Source organism: Aphelocoma coerulescens, chromosome 7 (genome assembly GCF_041296385.1).
Source record: "Aphelocoma coerulescens isolate FSJ_1873_10779 chromosome 7, UR_Acoe_1.0, whole genome shotgun sequence".
Taxonomy (NCBI): domain Eukaryota; kingdom Metazoa; phylum Chordata; class Aves; order Passeriformes; family Corvidae; genus Aphelocoma; species Aphelocoma coerulescens.
The window spans coordinates 13989190-14009239 of NC_091021.1; the positions used below are offsets into that span (position 1 = coordinate 13989190).

At 37.0% G+C, this 20050-nt stretch overlaps 1 protein-coding gene across 4 annotated transcripts in view; it reads right to left on the reverse strand.

Annotated features, from left to right (window-relative positions):
- The window catches only part of PARD3B (par-3 family cell polarity regulator beta), a 416855-nt gene that overhangs the window by 371917 nt on the left and 24888 nt on the right, over positions 1–20050 (reverse strand). For all 4 annotated transcript variants that reach the window (XM_069022266.1, XM_069022270.1, XM_069022267.1 and 1 more), the window contains one exon: positions 2629–2730. In XM_069022266.1, the coding sequence (XP_068878367.1) occupies positions 2629–2730 (102 nt within the window). The remainder of the gene's footprint in view (positions 1–2628; positions 2731–20050) is intronic.

The following is a 20050-nucleotide window of genomic DNA, read 5'->3' on the forward strand; positions in this document are numbered from 1 at the left end:
TACTTCGGGGTTGGAAACTCACTGTTTATTCCATTTTTTAGTTCTTGCTCATTTGTTCACTAACCCACCACAGCACTTGCTACTAACCTCATGAGTAGTTGCGCCTCCTTAATAGCCTATTGTTAAGGACTGTCAAAAGCTTTTGAAATTTCAAATAAATTATATCTGATAGCACTCAGTGTTTTGTTGTCACAGTGAAAGAATTCAATAGATTAGCAAAGACATTTTCCTCTAAAGAAACTGTTCTAATTTACTGCTATCAAAGTACAGTCTAGAGCAGATTATCTCTTAAAAAAGCATCAGCATTTCCTCTGCCACTGAAGAAGAGCTTGATGGTCAGCAATGCCAAACACACCTTTGGTTAAAGGCACTGAGGTTAAGCACAAGGCTTATTTTTATAGAGACTGCCTGATTTAATGTGAAATTACATCACTGGCTTAGATGCACAGGAAAGGATGACAAGGACAAGGGAGCAGCAATACTGTGGCCTATTCATTTACCACACATACAGATAATCATAACCAAAGACAAGCAGAGCACAGATAAATGTACCAAAAATTCCTTCATCTATTCAGGGACTTTAAATACCAAATAAGATAGCAGGTCAACTTGACCTGAATATCTCCTCCCCTTTTTTGCAAAGTTTAAAGATCCCCTAGTATTGATTCTCAGTGTGAAATAACACTGGTGAAGGCTCAAAGACTAACAGGCCACAGTAAAGCTATCAAAACTATTTGTAAGGCTTTTATGGGGCTGGTTCCTTGATATCAGATCATACCAAGCTTTCTAAGTAGGTAATATGGACAGCTCCTTACACATACTATGGCCCAATTCCACTCAAATGAAAGAATCCTTCAGCCTCTCAGACCAGCAGATCACTTACATCATTCTCCCTTACTTTAATAAAAAAAAATTCTGATTTTTCACTGCAGCTGCTGCTGTTCAGCAAGTCTCTTACCCTGTTTCACCAAGACACCCTGAAGAAGACAAGATTATAGTGATACATCACATGTAATTGAGACATAAGAGGAAGAGAAATTGAGGAGTCTGATGTATTTCTAAACCACCGCAGACCACTTCAAAGAGTCAGATTTCAGTTTCCCAGCGAGTTTTCCCCAAGGCAGCCTCAGAGCCTCACCTAGCACTGTTATAACTGAGGAAGCTTAGACCTACAGCTGTGACCTAGAAGCCAGACCTAGAAGCTTCATCAGCTACACATACTCAGCCACTGACAGCCAGCAATGAAGTATAGGAAAGGCTCCAGTCACAAGTTAAAAACTACGTGGCATATCAAATATTCTGCACATTGATGCTCATATTTGCACAAGTGTTCCTCTATCAGTACTTTAAATAGAGAAAATCCTGGGTGAATGTGCTCTTTTCTATTAACTGATGACACCAGTAACACATTTCTCTTTGACGTAATATCTCATTTAATGACATCTTATGCTTATGGTCTTATCCCTTATACACAGCTGCTCAATTTCAGAACTCAGTCTTTTTGTCTCCAAACACTCCTGGGGAAAAAAAAAAGCCTTAAGGTGTTTTAAGTATACTTTCAGTAAATATGGACAAGCAAGAAACACAAATATGATAAAAAATATATAAAAAATAGAGCTCCATTGTTTTTAATAATTCCCACACAAACCACCCTAAAATGATGCTGAAGTATACCCTAAACAATTTTCTAAGGTATGGAGAAGCAGCATCCCATTAATCATAAGCAAAATGTTCTGCTTTGTATTAAGTTGTTGAAGAATCAACACAGCATACAAAACTAGCAATTCTGTTTGCAATATACTGAATTACTTTTTAAGTCATCAAGCATATGGCACTTTAAATAGGCAAAGCAATTTGTCTAAAAGCACAAGCACATCCCATATTTGGATCTTCAGCTTCAAGCCATTAAATATTTTTTCCTGATTTTATGAAGAAAAAAAGAAAGATAAAATCCGCAAAGTTTTATAAATAACACCCCTCCGCCCCAAGCTGAAATAAGCCACCAGTAAGGTTCCCAAAACTAAATTTTTCTGACAATTAAAAATAAAATCAAAAGGGGTTTCTCTGCAGCTACTACTTCTCTACCCAGAAAGGAAATCTGTCTTATTTGAATTGAAATTTAGAAACTCACAGCTTTTAAAATGAGTAAGTGGCCTGCTTAGACTTCCAGTAGCAACTCATAGGAACTCCTCCAAAAATTTAACAGTTCAAGTAGCTGTTCTTGTCATCACAGGATTTGTGGATTTCGTCACACTCAACCATGACATTTGAATGATTCTCAAAAACTTAATTCCATGCAAAGGAAGGTATCATAAAAGATATTTTAAGTGGCATAAAAAAAGAAAGTCCTGTAAAACTCATATTCACCATGCTATTTGAATACAGAAATAAAAAGAAACACAGAACTGCTTAAAAACATTAAGTCCTAAGTGAACTGCTAGGCTTCTCTTCTCACTGCTTTGGTCATGCTTCCCACACCCCCCCTTCTAGTCCAGAAGGGGAGAGTTACAGCACCTACAGGCAGATGTGCTTAAGAATATTTAACACCCATTTCACCTGCCAGATAATGCAAGAAATGAAAAAGCATTCGTTATCTGAAAAGACATAATATTTTCATACAAGCTCTACCTTATCTTTGTCTTCCACAACATCTGCCAGCACATCATCTGGGTCCAGGATTCCTCCATCTGTATACTCCAGGTGGTGAATATTTACCCAGGAAGCTGGATCCTGTAAGACAGATACAAGACTTCTTAATCTACCCTTGTGTGATTTTAATGCTGTCAGACAAAGCAGCTTTGTGTCCCACTTGGTTTTCCACCTACTTCCCTCTACAGTCACAAGGTAGAAGATTGGAGTCACTACCCAAAACTGAAACTGAGAGCAAATGAAAACTACAGATAAAAAACAAGACACTACCTATAGAACACTACACAAAACATCTTTAAAACATACATTTTTATTTCCTTATTGATCTTTATCTAATTTGAATAGTGAACTTAAAATAACTTTTAAAAATCTCTTTTTGTTTTACAATACTTTATAACTGGAATATTTTGGTTGTTATCAGCACAAACACTTAAATAAATATATGGGACATGCACCACTCCTGACAGGTTGTGGGGAGGTATACCCATATATTTTTAGATATATAAAACACATCCATCATTTCTTTCTCTGAGGAGGTAGATTAGACTATTGTGGCAAAAAAACCCCAAATAAATAAATAAATCCCAGTTTGCTTTCACAAATAAATGCTCTCAAACTCCAGTGCAACTCTGTGTACCATATTAACAGGGATCATATTAATTCTCCAAAACTAATGCTTTCTTCATATATGATTAACTCCTTCACTTTAATAACCAGAAGTTTAGCCATCATTCCACTGATCCTGAAGCCAAAAGGCTCAGAGTGTACTGCTCAACAGCAAATTCTCCCCGACAGGAAATACAAAAATCAGAGAGCAGACACAGTCTGTAACCACTGCCCACACTAGCAGCTACCTGTGTATGCGGCTTCCAAGGGGGACAGGCCAAGGGGTATTAATGTCTGAACTGCCTTAAGACTTATCCTCCTAGGGCCAGTTCTTGTAGTTTAATGAGCACATGGCAGCTCACATGAGTCACACTGACATGTTTGAGTACTCCACAGTATCAGCACTGATGAACAGTGTATCTGCTACAGCACAATGAAGAAAGACATGCCTAGTTAGGATTATAAATCCTATTTGAGTCCTCCCCCAAATATTATGGAGAATGGCCAGAACATGTTAAAACTGAGGGCCAGGAAAGGGGCATGCACACACATAGCTTTGAGAAATGTTTCAGAAATGGACAAAAAAAGATGACCGCTGATGACCTGCAACTGAGAATTAAGTGTAACTAGACAGAGTACGGCTGTATGACAACCACACAAGCATCTAAAAATATGTTTATTTGTAACGTGTCTATTTCATCTGTAATTTTCCTCTTACTACAGTTATTGCATTTTCTGGTGAAGCCACCCATTTGTGAAATAGCAAATGTTTGCTCATTCTAGGTATCACATGTTCAAAATTACAAAATTTAAGAATATCAATTAATACATTTTTTTCTCTGCAAAGATGAAGCGTGGACAACTATTACAGCTCAAAGTTCTATCTTTAAGCCCAGGGCTTAGATATTTTTACCATAACCATAACATTCTAAGAAGAAAAGGCAGAAAAGAAACATACCTTTGTGCAATAAATAAGCAGGTTAATTTAGATCATACAATGTACCTAATGCAGTTACCTTGAGAAAGAGTGTTGCTTGGCCCTACCAATAAACTTACAAAATATGATACTCTACAACCAGAATGCATCAGTAGCTACAGATGTTCCTCCTGAACCTTTTAACTAATGCAACCACAAAGCTTTTAATAGTTAGCAACACTAAAACAGCGTAATTGAAAATCACTCCTCTTAATTGGGCAAACTTCTGCAGCTAACCTATTTGGCTGAAGATACATTAAAACCTGTTGTATGTATTGTGCTATTAAAGTGTTAAGAATAAAGCTGAAGTTAAAAAATACACAGCTGATTAGAATATTTTGCTTTCAGTGTTCACTTCTATTAGTGATTCAGTAGCTGCACCAACACAGATGTGTCATTGAAACTGAAACAAAGAAAAAACAAATGTAAAACCCTATTGTACCAATAGAATGCTGCAAGTTGGCAGGACAAGCTCAAGACACACAGCCACCCTAAACTACATTAAACTTAACCTAACATTCTTTTACTTTGGGGCACAGCAAATACAGTAATTTAATTATTTTTGTTACTGGCAATATCAAGAGAACATCTCTAAGATAGTCTCAAAGAACAGAAGATGCTATTTCTTACCAATCTTTTGGAACAAGTGTAGCCAATGTAAGATTCTTGAAAAGAATGACAATTCACACTGAAATACAAGAACTAAACTAGAACGGGAGTCACAGTTTCTTTTGAAAAAAAATACTTCTTAATGGTTTGGACACATACTGTGGCTCAGGTACACACAGTATGAACACATTATGACCTTCTGATCTCAAGGACTCCCCAGTTACAATAACCACCCCAGACTACAGCAAGACTAAATACTTGCTGCCTCAGAAATACAAATGTGAAACTGGTTTCTATTAACTTATATGAACTTCATCCTTGAAAGTTAAAAACCCATACTGGGGGGCAGGGAGCTTTTTATAAACCTGTTTGATGAAGCAAATAGTAACTACTGCTAAATAGCCTAGGAAGAGATTCCCTCCACACAGTCACAAAGTAACAGTGGCTCATCTGGCCAGCAAATCCACTCACCCATTCAACAGAGATTTCAAAGTCAGAAAATTTTCTGTTCTTTGGATGAACTTCAAACACGGCCATGCATTGGATACAAAGTGTCTATTAAAAAAAAAAAAAAAAAACACCAAAAAAAACCCTACAATCTATATATCAGTTTCTTCTGTGTTTCTTTACTCGCACCAAGAGTTCAGACAGCTTCACTAAATAAAACATTGATATTTTAGAAAACTCACCATTTTAAACAAGCCATTAACTACAGCAGATGTAAAAGTTGAGTATCTATAGTCCCAAATAGCACTGTATCCACATGCATATGCACAAACTTGTATTCTGCACATTGTTTAGAGATCAAAAGGAGTAGAACAGGTCCAAAACATAACTGTAGTACATCCAAGGTAGAATCACTATCAGAGAAAATGAAACTTGCTCAGGGAAAAGGATGGTCTTAGTTCAAGTTTCTTATGCTTTACTAGGATACAACGATCAAAAGGAGCATCAAGAACACTTCAGGTTTCCATGTGTTTTAAAGCTCCTAGGCAGGAGATTGCATTTCCACAGTAACAGAGTAATTTTATACTACATAAAGTATGTAACTGGAAGCCTTGCAAAACAGAGAGTTTGCTGCTTCTACAGTGTCTTCTGAATGGTCTGCAAGTCAGAATGCAGTAACACCAGTAACAGAGACGACAGGCTGTGCAAAGGGTCAGTGCCAGACGGCTTCAACAAAATAACACTCCTTACCTGTTGAAAGCAGGAAATGCTGGATGACACTCCATTTCTGATCAGAGCAGAGATTGATTAAGGGCATACTTACTGAGAAAGCATTTGCTAAGAAGTTAAGAAATATAAAGCAAAAAAAGTCTAACAACTGTATTCTAAAATGCTAGGACAAGCTCTGGGGGTTTTTTTAGCTGACTGATTGTTGTTTCTTTCTAGCTTGAGATTGAAATCTTATTCTAATGAATGACAGTATCTTTACAGTATCTTTTTCATCATCATTATCAAAAGTTGACATGCTTAAAAAGAAATACTTAGTTTTGAAAAACAAAAGAATGAGCCTCCTGTAAAAATAAAACACTAACAGTAGCCTGGAGGCTCTGGGCAGCATTCAGGTATGGTTACCTGAATCTGTGCTCCTAAATGCTCTCCTGTTAGAAAGTTCAACTTGAAGAAAACACAGCTATGGTTCAAAAAAATCCTAACATCACAAGTGGGGAGAAGTTCTCTTACAGCACAGTACATAACCCTTATGATGTTATGCTGTTCAGCTGAGGTACAAACCAGTAAAAATCTACGTAAAGAACAAGTATGAGTAAGTTACCTGGTGTAATTCAAAACAGCACTTGCCAAATGAATATTGAACAGTTACTCTAATGTGCATTTTACCTTAGGGCTGCAAGTCATGTTTGTGTTTAACATCAAACCACTTAAAAGCTGTTTATCATCATTTCCTTTATCTGTGGGAGAACACTTTAGGAATTACTATGCAAATATTTACCAAATGTTAAATTAAAGCCAGGTCAAATGAATGCACAAGTGAGATGTAGGCAGGGAAGTGACATAAATTTTAAAAAGTGGGCTTGACATTCATGTTGTCACAGAATCCTGACAGCATTTGCCACCTAATATAATACCACTGTTCAAATAGTCTAAAACAGGTTCAAGAAGTCTTCTATGCATTTATTTTCAGTCAACACACAACACATTCAAGTGAAAGACCAATCAATCTATAATTAAAGCACTCCCATTTATTGTCACTTTTCATATATATCTACAGATTCACATTTTTAATGTATCCAAAGGTTGGAGTGCATTCTTGTTTCTTTTTGCTCCCACCTCAGACAGAAAAGCATCAGTCTCCTTTTCTGAAAGCTAAGCAACATACTTAATAAATGTTACAGTCCATATTGGGTATTTCTGAATTTTAATGAGCAAGAGAACCCTAACAAGTTTAAATATGTTTCAGCCAACCATCAATAAAATGAACACCGCCACTTAATGATTTCATAATTATTGTTTGATGCTGTGTTTTGTTCTGCTGTGTGGAATGCATACAATTAATAGCAAATCCTATACTAGAATTTTTAATTTAAATATAGTAACAATAGGATGCACTAAAAAAATTCAGAAATAGGAATGACTTACAATTTCTTCTCATCCTGATATTTCAGAAGTACCTCCACATTAATGCTTCACTAGAGCAAACAGACTTCAATGAAATACAGCATAAAAAAGAATGTATTAAAAAATGGAAATCATATATGCCTGTTCCACATACACAATAACAAAATAAATGCTAGGTCAAACTTAGTGGGAACGAGTGGCCTCTGGCCACATTGCTTTCTATCATTGAGACAGTGTAAAAATAAAATTAAAATTCCCACAATCATAAAATATTTTCTGATAAAGGGATTTTTTAGGTTAAGGTCAGTAAGAGAGGTATTCTACTTAATCATTTTTACATTATAAATTGCATTACCTCGATATATTAAATACTATCTAATGATTCCTATAAGCATTTTAAGGCTACACAATGTACCACTATGCACAGCCAAACAGCACTAAGTGTTAGTCACTCTCAGACCACAGCTTGGGGAGCACGGTACAAAAAGCAACTTGGAGAGGAACATAGGATGAGATTGGTCACAGCCTCAAACTTCATCTCTAAATCCTTCTCAAAATTTATCACTGAATTAGAACAGCCTTAAGCATTTTTGGTTTGCTTACCAAAACCACCTCCAAACAAGCCTGAAGAGGTAGTTTATTCAAACTTCATCTGAATTGCCACCAACAGGGCTGCCATCTTCAGCTGTAGTAGAGGTGGGGCTCTGTTTTTACAGCAAGATGAATATTGAGTTTCCAAAACCAAGAGCTGATCACAAAGTAAATGTTCACACACTACATACTATCACAATCTGGAGCTGAACAGTTAGAGCTCAGCAACAACACAACATACACACATCGGTGTCCTCGTACAAAGCCAAGCACCCCAACATGCATCGCACCCTGTCCTTACAGCAGGCAAACAACCACCAATGTAGAATTGTATCGTTTCATACAATATTGTAGGCGACTGAGATAACATTTTAATGGGATAAAAGAAGCCACAAGAAGCGGCGGTAAAAATCACAGATGAACAGTTACCTGCTCAAGAGATTAAGTCTGCTCCAGAGAGCACTAAATGTGCAGTTCCTAGCACAGACCTGATCTGAATAAGCCTCCCAATATGAAGTACATTAGTATACTTCATATACATACATATATATATTTACACACACAGACATTTATAACTGAGTACAAATTAGGTCTTCTTTTCACAAACTTCAAAAAATAGAGAAAAAACCAATATTTAGGTTTCACTCCTCAGGAAGCTTCTCGAGTTAATCTGTATTATACATAACAGAGGAAGTTACAAACTCATAATTCTATGTCTCACTGTTGAAAATAAACTCTCACCTCAAATTAATTACATTGTCTTTATAGCTCTATAGTTCAACTGCATAACAGTAACCAACACATTTTTAACCACTTCCAGTTAGAAACTCCAAAGCAGCAGAAATCTTTAAGATAACACAAGGAAGAGAAACATGCTACAACACAGTCAGATAGTAAAAAAATTCCTAGTGTATTCCATAGTACTATTGTTCTCCTTCACCAAAACTCTGAATCTGCTTGCATTAGAAGTGAAAATGCTGCAAGATGCTAGAGAGAAGATAAAACTTCTTTATAACCTTCTACCAGCTGGACTGACACACATTTTCTCAAGTTATTAATATTTAAGAAAGATCTATACTGAGTGAGCTCAAAGACAGAAATTAAAGCTGAGGCAAGGGCAAAGGACAAGGTAGTCCACTCAGAGAGAAACTGCTTTTAAGCATCCAGAAATAAAACTACAGAAAACACACAAGGCCATAGGGTAGAATTAGTCTTAGAAAGGTGACTGTAAAGGATGCTTCCTAATCTGTCCCCCAGATGAAATAAAGTACTATAAAAATAAAGCTGCACAAGAAAAGGTAGAATTCCTCTCTGAAGATCCTAACTGGGGGGGTGATGGAGAACAGAAAGAAGTTCATTTCAAGCAATCAAACTTGTGAGTACATGGAAGACAAAGTTCTTTGCTTTTCACAATAAATTTAGCAGGTCTAACAAGCTTTCAAACCTCATGCCAAAACATGATCACAAGAAGTAAAGCCAGTCTCAATTATTATACCCACAATGCTTTGCTTCTGACCAAAGCACACATTTTGATCTTTAGATAGGTTAAGAAGTTAAGAAGTTTTCTTCACACAGTAAGATACCATAGAAGAAATTTTACTCCTCCTACAAGGAATAAATTAAATGTTCAAGTACGAGTTGAATTCAAGATTATTTTCTTCAAAACAACACGATTTCTTTTGCTGTTTAGAAAGATCTCTTTTCAAACTATAGTAGAAGAAACTATTCCCTGTAAACAAGCTATTAAAAAATTAAATTTCATTCTATGTATTTGCACACATACTAAATTTTTGCTCAGATTCATTCATTTTATCTTTTAATACTAGTTGTGGAAAACATATTCCTCTCTCAAGCACCTTTTTTTCAAATCCCGATTAGATGTGATATAGCCAAATGGTGCAAAGTAGGAAAGGAGTCCTGAAAAAACTAGTAATTTACATCAGATCACTTTAAATATTCAATTTTAAAAGTTTCTGTCTTTGAAGGTGCTAAAAACCTGATGTCAAAAGGGGAACTAATCAGATCAGGTCAGTACAGAAACATTTATCTTTGTCAGAAAGTCTGGGTTTATCTCAGTACGCTTGCAGTTTTTGCTCGGTCTGGTCACACTGCCTTGCTGGCTCTTAAGGATGGAAAGAGCACAAAAAAGACAACCAAGCAATTCATGCTTGAAGCCTGTGGACTACCACAGATTTGTGACAAAAACCATCTGTTACCCATCCAGAAAAAAGCAGAAAAATCTTCTCTTGCTCTTCCTAGGCACAGTCAACAATTAAAAAGCATAGCTTCTTCTTAGCCTTTGGAATGAGGCTAACACAGCACAAGTACAGCTCACCATCAACTTTATCTTTGACACACTAAATGGTCCAAAGTATATTAGTCAATCCCTAGTCACCAGAGGGAACTAGACTATTTCTTGATCTTTATCCATCTTCAAATTATTATGCTCTGAGAAATTAACAGGACTAGGTATTATCATGATCAGTAGTCAAAATACAACAGCAAGGACTGATCATCCCTTCTGTCTTCACCTGTTCTCTTCACACCACCATATTATACTAAACTTCATTTTAGAGGTATGAAACTCATCCTTCTTCCATTCTTGCACTTTTTTCCTTCTCTGATTCATTTTCAGGGAGCTAACACATTCTGTTTTCCTTGGCTAGACAGAAACCCAAACAGTTACTAGTTATAACAGCCACCTTGTTACAGCAAGATGGGCTGAGACATCAGAGAGCTCTCAAGGTGAAGATGTGAGCTACAAGCAACCCGGCACACAGGCTATACACACAGTTTCATCTATTAAAAATGTCCCAGATCACATTTGAAGATGAAGATCCTGGCCTGAGATCCTAGTAGACAAACCACAGAACATAAACGCAGTGAAAGTTCTTCACATAGGTTATAAGCCAAGGGGAGCACAGTGAATAGGTTTGTTGCACTTGAGTCACTGGACACTTGCATACTGTAGGACAGTGAGTCTCATGTCCCTCAGAGACAGTGTTAGCAAAGAGGAACTAGAAAATTTCTTGTCCTTAAGCCATCTTTAAATTATTATGTTTTGAGAAATTACCAGGACTATGTACTAATAATAAAGTCTTCATTTTTCTCATGGCAGGGAATGTACTTCACTGTAATCAGAAAGTAGAAAGAAGAGAGAGTTGGCTTATCCTGACAGTTGAATATGCAGGGAGAAAAAATACCCATCTCCCATATTGAGGCTGAGGAGGAAAACAGAAAAAGCTGCTGATATCTCGCTATCATGGAATTCTCGGTTTGTCAGAGCACAGATATATAAATCCAAAATGACCCAGATTATTTCAACTAACATTCCAACTTTTACTTTATCTGCAGCACTAAAACCCTTCAAAAATAAGAGCATTCTGATTTCATACTCTATTTGAACGTGAATGAAAAACCACTCTATGAATACAGCTGTGTGAATATTATCTGAATAAAATATGATGCAGAGAATACATCAGTAGAGGATCACATAGCCCACCTTTACACTACACTCCATCGTTTAAGAAGACCATTTCAGTGAAGACCAAGTACACTTGTTTTGGTTTTACAAAGAAAGCTGGAGATACACATTTAGACAGAGGTCTACACAGTGCACTTGTAACAACTAGCAAACCCCCCCCTTCAAAGCCTCGGTTAAAACTAGAGCACACTGTATGCCAGGCACTGAATCCAAGCTAATCACACAAATGTAAGAATATAAGTGTAACCTGATCTTCAATTATAAACTAAGAATATCCTTTAGCTCTTCAAGTCCATTAGATCAGACTGCTTCAACAATGTAGAAACACAAAAGACTCAACCTTGTGCAAATTAACATAACAGTTCCAGAACAAAACATCTCAAATAATTCTGTAACATCTTAAAGCTTACCGTTCAAATCCCAAATCCTCCATGTCAAGTATTATCTACAATATTCAGGGTAGTATTGTTATGCTAATAAGAAAACTGCTACCCAGCTTCAGGCACCTGGCAAGTAATTAATTAGCATTGAGTCTGGCTTTTTTGTTTGATTACCTAAAGGTAACACTGTGGGGGCTAAGGACCACACCTGTGATTTCTTAAAATCCAACATTAAGCGAGCAGACAGAACTATAAAGCTACTCCTTCAAACTGTCACACATTTTTCACATAGAAATGAGAGGGGGAAAAACTTAAGAAATGTGTCTCAGAGCAGTGTATTTCAAAAGTAAAGTCCAGGTCAAGCGAGTGAACAATGCTGTTATTTTGCCAATAAAAACTGATGATGCCTTAAATTTGAATCATTCAATAGAGCTACAGATAAAAATGAGGCTGGCTGTAAATTAACACAACTCAAGTTTGTGACAAACTCAGCACTGAAGTATACCAGATCTTCAACAAAAAATGATAAATGGTTCACATCTACAAGGGCAGCCAGCCCTTCAGTCCTGCATCCAGAAACCATCTAAGATTGTTTTGTTTACAACTGCTGGGCCTTTCTTTGATAAAGTGATTAATGCATTTGCAGCTGACACAGGACTGCTTATCAGAAGCAGCTGGGAGCTTCAAAGATGTGATTGAGTAACACCAGACTCTAAACAAAACTGAATACAAATGCCTGTAAGACAATGCAGATCAAGCATGCTGGAATCCTGTCAAACTTTAACATAAACTGAGCTTTAGATAAAGCTCAAGTGAGAAAAAAATTGTAGTAAACTATAGGAGCATATCCTTAATTCCTCATAGAAAGCCATTAGATGCTTTTGGAATTCCTCAGAGAACAGTAAGACTTTTCTGCTGCAGTACACCCCATTTCCTGCATGAATCAACCACCAACCAGAGACTGGGAAGGAATTTTGCCAAAGACTGCCAGACTTGCAGTGTCAGTGGGACCAGTCAGAGCCCAGACCACCACTCCCTTCTCACATGTCCAAAGGTGGTGCATTTCAGAAATGCCACCAATTCCCACCGGTGCCACTGTCCATATCATCCTTAATCAACTCTCTCCATGCTCTCTGACAACCTCCTAGCAGGCACAGTTCATTGCTCTCCTTAGAGAGGTGTTAAGTGTGGGCCTTAAAGGGGTCTCTTTCCTCACTCAGAGAAGATACATGACCTTTCACAGTACATTCAGTGACTGTGCTCCCAAAATCAAGCCATAAGGGACAATCAGAGGCCCAATGCTACAAAGATGCTGAGACAGCCAGGGTAGTTTTAAATAACCAAAGCATTAGAAGTATTTGAAGATGTAAGAAGAGTCCCTTTGAGGCAGGAGTAAGTTCATTACAAATGAAAGCAAAAAGGAAAAAAAAAAAAGAAAAAAAATGAAAAAAGGTGGCAGTAGAAAGTAATAGACTCAAAATCAGGTATGCAGGGAGGGAAACAAAGCTACAGCTGTTGGAACAAGGTTTGCAGGTCTGTACTAGATGATGCTGTAACCTATTTTGTTCTCATGTGAAACACTAAATTAACCAGCTTCTCTCCTCCCTTTACTTCTCAGGAGAAAAAACAACTGGGTCAATAATATTCTGAAGGCACAACTAACAGTCAAGCACTGCCTAATTCCATAAAGCCTAGCCAGCTTCAGTGGTTCTGGCTATTGTTCGGAAGAAAATAATCAGGAAGTTTAAAAAGTAATACAAATATTTAGCATCTTAATATTACATTGTGGGAATTATTATATAATCTCTCATATTTTGTGCTATATTAATAAAATTTATATCATCACTGTACAATGCTGATAAGCTTTAGTATTTGACTTCCAAGATACAGCAAACATACCCAGTGAACAGCTGAAACAACCTCTACCTTTAAAGATATTGCCAGAGCCAAGTGATGGAACTGGATGAAACCCAAACAAGGCTCCTGAGAACAACTTCCACCTTCACCTGACTGAAATACAGAACATGCCAGAATTAACACGTCAACAAAACTTGATGTCATATGCCTAGCCTCAACTTATTAAGTGGATTTTGGCCAGAGAGGAAACAGTTGAAGAGTGAGATTATTCACTTTTTCACTGAAATTTAATACCACTAGTGTGCATAAGGGTTCTCCCTGCCCTGCCCTTTAACCCAAAGGGCAAAAAGAACTGCTTTCTCCTGCTACTCCGAGTGTCTTCAGGAAAACAGAATCACGGAAGAGTTGGGAAGAAACATCTCCAGAGATTTAAGAGGAAAAGAGAAGGTAGCATCAAAGTCACTGCAAAAGAACTAACAAACAGGTAGATCTAAGTAAGTCAAGTAAGACATTCAGCCCAAATGTGGAAAATGACACCTGGAACACATGTTCCAGTTACTGTTTTGTAGCAACTTTCTCCAACCACAGCTTGCAAGGGGGCCACATGGAAACAAACCCCACTTACACAAATTTAATCCAGCCAGTACAACCCCACAATAAAGTCAGAATGAAGACAGCTGGTAAGCAAACTTGTTTAAATGCTGTATTCGCATATATTTTGCATCAGTCCTGAGATGCCATTACAACCTTCATTTTCATTTGCACCTTGATGCCATCCATCACTGATATAGATGAGTCCAATTTACTTTTCAGTCAGCTACCTCATTCTTTCTTTGGGCTCCAGAACTGTACCCACATACGTTAGCTCCACATATTATGCCATGCTCAAGCACCAACACAAAGTAAAATTACACAAAGATCTACTGAAAATGTCTACAGCCAAGTGGCCATAACATAGCCATTATTCACAAGAACACTAAACACTAACCATGTTATAGGAATGTTTTCACACAATGCACTGTCAATAGGACTTGCAGAGTAACAGCTCCCTTCTCATTAAGAGAGATGATCTTACTGGTTCCCAACTCTCACACACAAGAACAGGTAGAGAGCCAGTCACTGACAAGTTCAGTCACAAGATGATGAAGGCTTTTCAGCAAAGTAATTGGATCTACTTCCACTAAATTTTATCACTATAGGCAGTGCCTGAAAAGGAAACCAGCACATGCAATGAAGCAGTTGATTCTCTTTAAATGGCTACTACGTAAGGACACAGCCACTGCCAGTTAATAGAAAAAAATTATAACATCAGAATTTGCTGGTCTAATGGTCACAAAGTAAGTGATTTGGACTCCTACTGAACCTGCAACAGCTTTGGCTGCATTATTAAAGGTATCTTTTACACTAACTATGAAGTTAGGCTCAAAAACAAAAACACACAAAAAAACTCCAAGGAAAACAGCCTGAAAATCTATTAAGTGTGCTTCAGCTTACAACAGTATTTAACAGTTTGATCATTAAACTGTAGCTTGTATCTTTCAATATGAACTCATATACTTAACTGAAACCATCATGAAAATACATGATTCAAACTCACCATTTAAAAATTAAATCAAGCTTCTTTCTTCCCAATTTAAAGAAACTCCATCCCACAAAGCCTCCTTCATCAAACTTTTTCTTCCCACATGGCAGAAAACTATTTTTTTCACTAACAAAAATCACTAGTATGAAACCTATCACATACAAGATGATTCAAAACTGAAACAACAACATTTTGCAGAATGTTAATAGTCCTCTACAACCTATTTCAAAACTACTTTGGTCTGCATCATGTCATGTGGAACCAAGACCTGCACTATCAAGTCTGCTTGTGAACACGAGCATCCTGGATTTTGCTACACGATCAAGTTGGGGGGTTTTTTGCTCTAAAATCCATATTGATAAGCCAAATAGTTAATCTCTAAACACACAATGCATAAAAGGGATCATTTCAAACCAGAAAAATGGAAGACACTTATAATCACCACAGCATTCACATTTGAATGACAGCTAAACATAAAGACACATCAAGCATTCAGCCATCTGGAAAGAAGACGGGGTTTTTTTCATATTGTCTATTCTCAAAGCCTTAAGGCAAGAGTCAGAGGTTGACCATGACCATTTAGTTAGATGCTCATTTCCCATCTACAGCCATTAATGAACTGCACTACAAACAATAAGCCAGACTCCTCCACTTTCACTGCATTCAGAAAGACAGTTGTGTCACACCAGGACAAACAATATGTGCATACTGCCAGATGTACTTTATATGTGGAACATATGAAGCTACCAAAAAATCTACCTAGGGTTTTCCTAGTGTCTTTAAATATGGCTTATCTATTAAAATGATGATAGCAATTAATATATATTTTGTTATTCCAGGCAAGAAAGAATATGATACATAACTGCAAAATTCCTGATCTATAAATAAACACAACCAAAGTATGTATCCAGACACTATTCAGAGTTGAATGGTAGTGAATATTGCTGCAGCAAAATAAACAAAAAAATCACACTGCAAGGACAGCTACCAGAGACCCAGGACGACCAGCAGAGAATGCAGTCCACCTTTAGCACTAAATTTTTAATAATACGTGAAAGGTCTAACAAGGAAAAAGCACCCTGAATGTACAAAAGCAAACCATCTACTTACTCCTTTCACATTCTGACTTGCAGCAATTACTCCCCCACAAGACAAAAAAAGTCAATTTAAATGGAAAATGGCCTAAACCAACATTTTCCAGACTCACGGATTAAGGGGCCAACACTGGCATACTCCGATTCATCTTACTCAAAGTGGAAGTGTGTGAAAAGGAGAAGTGTTTAGAGTAATTCTGTTCTGTTCACAGCTTGAAAAAGTAAGTCAATTGAACACAACAGTAATGACAAGGAGGAAAACACCCTCAGAAGTAATATAGTTAAAATGCACAGGTCATGAGTGTTCTTCTAAGCATTTCTGAGATATGTTGAGTATTTAGAGAAAAAATTAATTCTTAATTTTGCTCTGCACAAAGTCATTGAACTCCATGAGGGTTTTTCAGGTAAAGTTAGTACCTCTCATCAGTCAGCAGCTGAATGAGAGCTATCCAAATAACTACTCCTGAAACATTAATACAGGAGACTTCTCTGGATTTCTAAGTGCAAATCTTCTTGCCTCACACAGACGAGTCATAATTTATCACTGACAGAACAAGCCCTAATGTTAAATTTTTTTTTTCCACACACACGTACTTTTCCTCAAAAAAATGCATCCTCCTTTTTTATTACAATCTAAACAACACCTGCATCATGACTACTACTATGCAAATGCTGGTCTTTCTCTATGCACAATGTTGAAATGTCAATGAACCTTCTCCTTTCTGTCACCCAAAACAACTATTTCAGGTTTCCAGCTCTTCTTCAGGGAGTTTTCTTTTTGTAGCTTATAATGCCAGGAACTCCTGAAACATTTGTTCAGGATACATTCATTACAGCCAGCAGGGGAAAACTAATTGTGCATTGGCAGCAGCTCAGTTTTTCAAATGAGCCTAATTCTGTAGGAGCTGAGCATGTTAACTCCCTTCTATCCTTGAAAAACTTCAGCAAGTCTTTCCACCCTACACAAGAGATGGGAAGATTCAACTGAAGAAAGCAATCTCCTCTCCAATGTTCTATTCTTTGAGCAGACAAAGAACAGGTTGAGAGGTGCCAGTAACAGAAGATGACAGTCAAATTTACAACATTACTAAAAAAAAAAATACTTATCTGTTAAATAAGGCAACTGTGAGAAACAGACTTTTGAAAAATATGCAAATTAAGTAAACTTTATATATTAGTATACTTATATATTTTTGTATAAATATATTTAGAAATATATTTATAAATATATTTATATAGTTGTAACCTATACTATAGAATGGGGAGGGGAAGGGGGGGAAACCTAGAGAAAAAGACAGAATTTCTATAGAAATCTCAGTAGAGTGAGTAACCTAAAGAAAACACAATTAAAGTCGGAGTCAAAGTGAAGTATGCTACATTTTTTACACACTAGAACAGACCAGATATTTCCACAAATTAACTATACTCGATATGAAATAAACTACCTTGTAAAAATAATCTAATAGATTGCTGACAACCCCCTACTGCAGCCAATTATTTTATTTATTCAAAAAAATTATTATTCCTTAACAAAAAACATTGTTACAGCAAATAACCTTTTAATTCAGTCTGAGTGGAAGGAATGTGATTTGGAGGCAAACAGCATTTCATAGAGTTCACAATATATAAACATTTGACTGATGAATATGATACTTGCCTCATTTTTTTTCCCTGCAAGCTTAACAAATACTGCAGGGTTTTCTTTCAAAGGCAAGACCTCTGGAGTCTTTACTCAGCAAAAAAAATTCCTGTATGACTTCTAGTTTCCATACAGGCTTTCATGGAGACTAACCCACAGTTCAAATAAAAACCAAGATAATGAAAATAAAACTTCATTAGAGAAATAATATAAGCAGTGAATAGAAGACTTCAGGACTATTTTAAAAGCAGAAGCTTGTTTCAGTTTAAAAAAATGTACAGGTGAGATGCAGCACCATCATCCAGTTTACAGATGATGAAGTATGACACAAGCTAGAGGAAGTCACTTGGTTTTGCCCTGGATAGAGCAAGGCACAGTTTTCACTGGACAGCTGCACAGCCCTTACTACCTGTGAAAGAGAAAGGGTAAAAGTGAGCCATTCTAGGCTTAAACTGCTGCAAAACAGCAACACCACCTTGGTCAGATTTGCAGAACCCCTGAATTACTTCTGTTTCTGTGACACACTGTCACAAGGAGCTTTCTTTATTGCTTAACTCTACTTATGTACCACTGTATTTACTGAAATAGTTAAGAAAGCCTTACAGAAAAAGCTGCAGGTGGAAGAGAGAGAATTTTAATGCTGCTCAACCAGGAATCCATTGGAAGGATATTCTGCAACTGACCAGCAGGCAGGAGAAGCAGGGTGAGATGGCACAGGAATTCTGACAAGCTCTGGAGGAAGTTAGTTAAGCAGAGTTCCAGGTCACTATCTTCTTTATTTATGAAACTCCTCACTTACTAAAGGTCTGTATCCAAAGCAGCCTGCAACCAACACTTCCAATAACAGGTAAGTCTCCAGAGCTTTAAATTTGTATTCTGGTTTCACTTCTGGCTTGTGCTCAGAAATAAGAATTGGCAAGAAGAGAATGCTAGTGGAAAGCTTTCTAAATACTATCCACCAAATGAGTATCACAGAAGACTTAAAAAAAATATCATCATCATTTTGGGCAAAGGTTACAGCAGGCAAACCGCACCACTATGAACTGCATTCAACAAAAAAAAATGTCTGACCTATAGGAACTGAAGTGAATGGTGCCTACATTCAGCAGTAGTAAAACTCCTTAAAACATGGAAAAATGATGGAATTATACCCCAAATCTTCAACATGAAATTCTGGTCTTACCACCATTAATGACATCCAGCATTGCAAGACTAACAAAAAATATAAACAAAAGCTAGGAAAGACTACATGCCCTCAAAACTTCTAGTTTGAGGAGAAACATAAATAGGGAGCTACCTTATGATGGACACCATCAAAATTTATAAAGACAAATTGAAGTCTGCCTGTCCGCCAGGCACGCCAGCCAAGAGGACAAGCTGCAGAGCATCTTTTCAACCAGTCCCCTTCTGCAGCAGATTATCACATGAAGATCAGGCAGATCCCCTGCAGATCACCCATGTATTTACTGGATGGACAGAACCTTGTAATGGCAGCTTTCAAGGAAATGTGAAAACACAACTATTTTACCAGTACTTCTCACAGGTAATAAGAAAGCATAAATCCATGTCCAAATTATAAGAAACAATCCTTAATTGCAAGATGGTCTACAGGTGGGTGCTCCAGAGTTTGGATACAGAAGAAATACACCATATACTTGGGATTAACCCATCAGGATTTATGACTTGTCTCTCCTTCAGAGGTCCAAACAGAGACCTGCTGGATTCTAACTTCTTTTGAGCTTACTTGACCTGTACATTGGCACTCAATGTACAGGAGATGATTATAAAAAAGATTTTTTTCTCCTCTCAGAAAATCTATAATTTAGATGTTTAGTTTTGCCAGTGAAGACCAACTCAGCTGTTGATGGACTGATGAGAAAGAGATAGTATCTTCTACAACAATGTGAAGGTCTTTCAAGGTTTTAGGAAAGAGATATGAGTAAGGAAACTGATTAGTCAAGGTAAAAAAATAAAGCCACACAATTTTCAAGGAATGCAGGTCT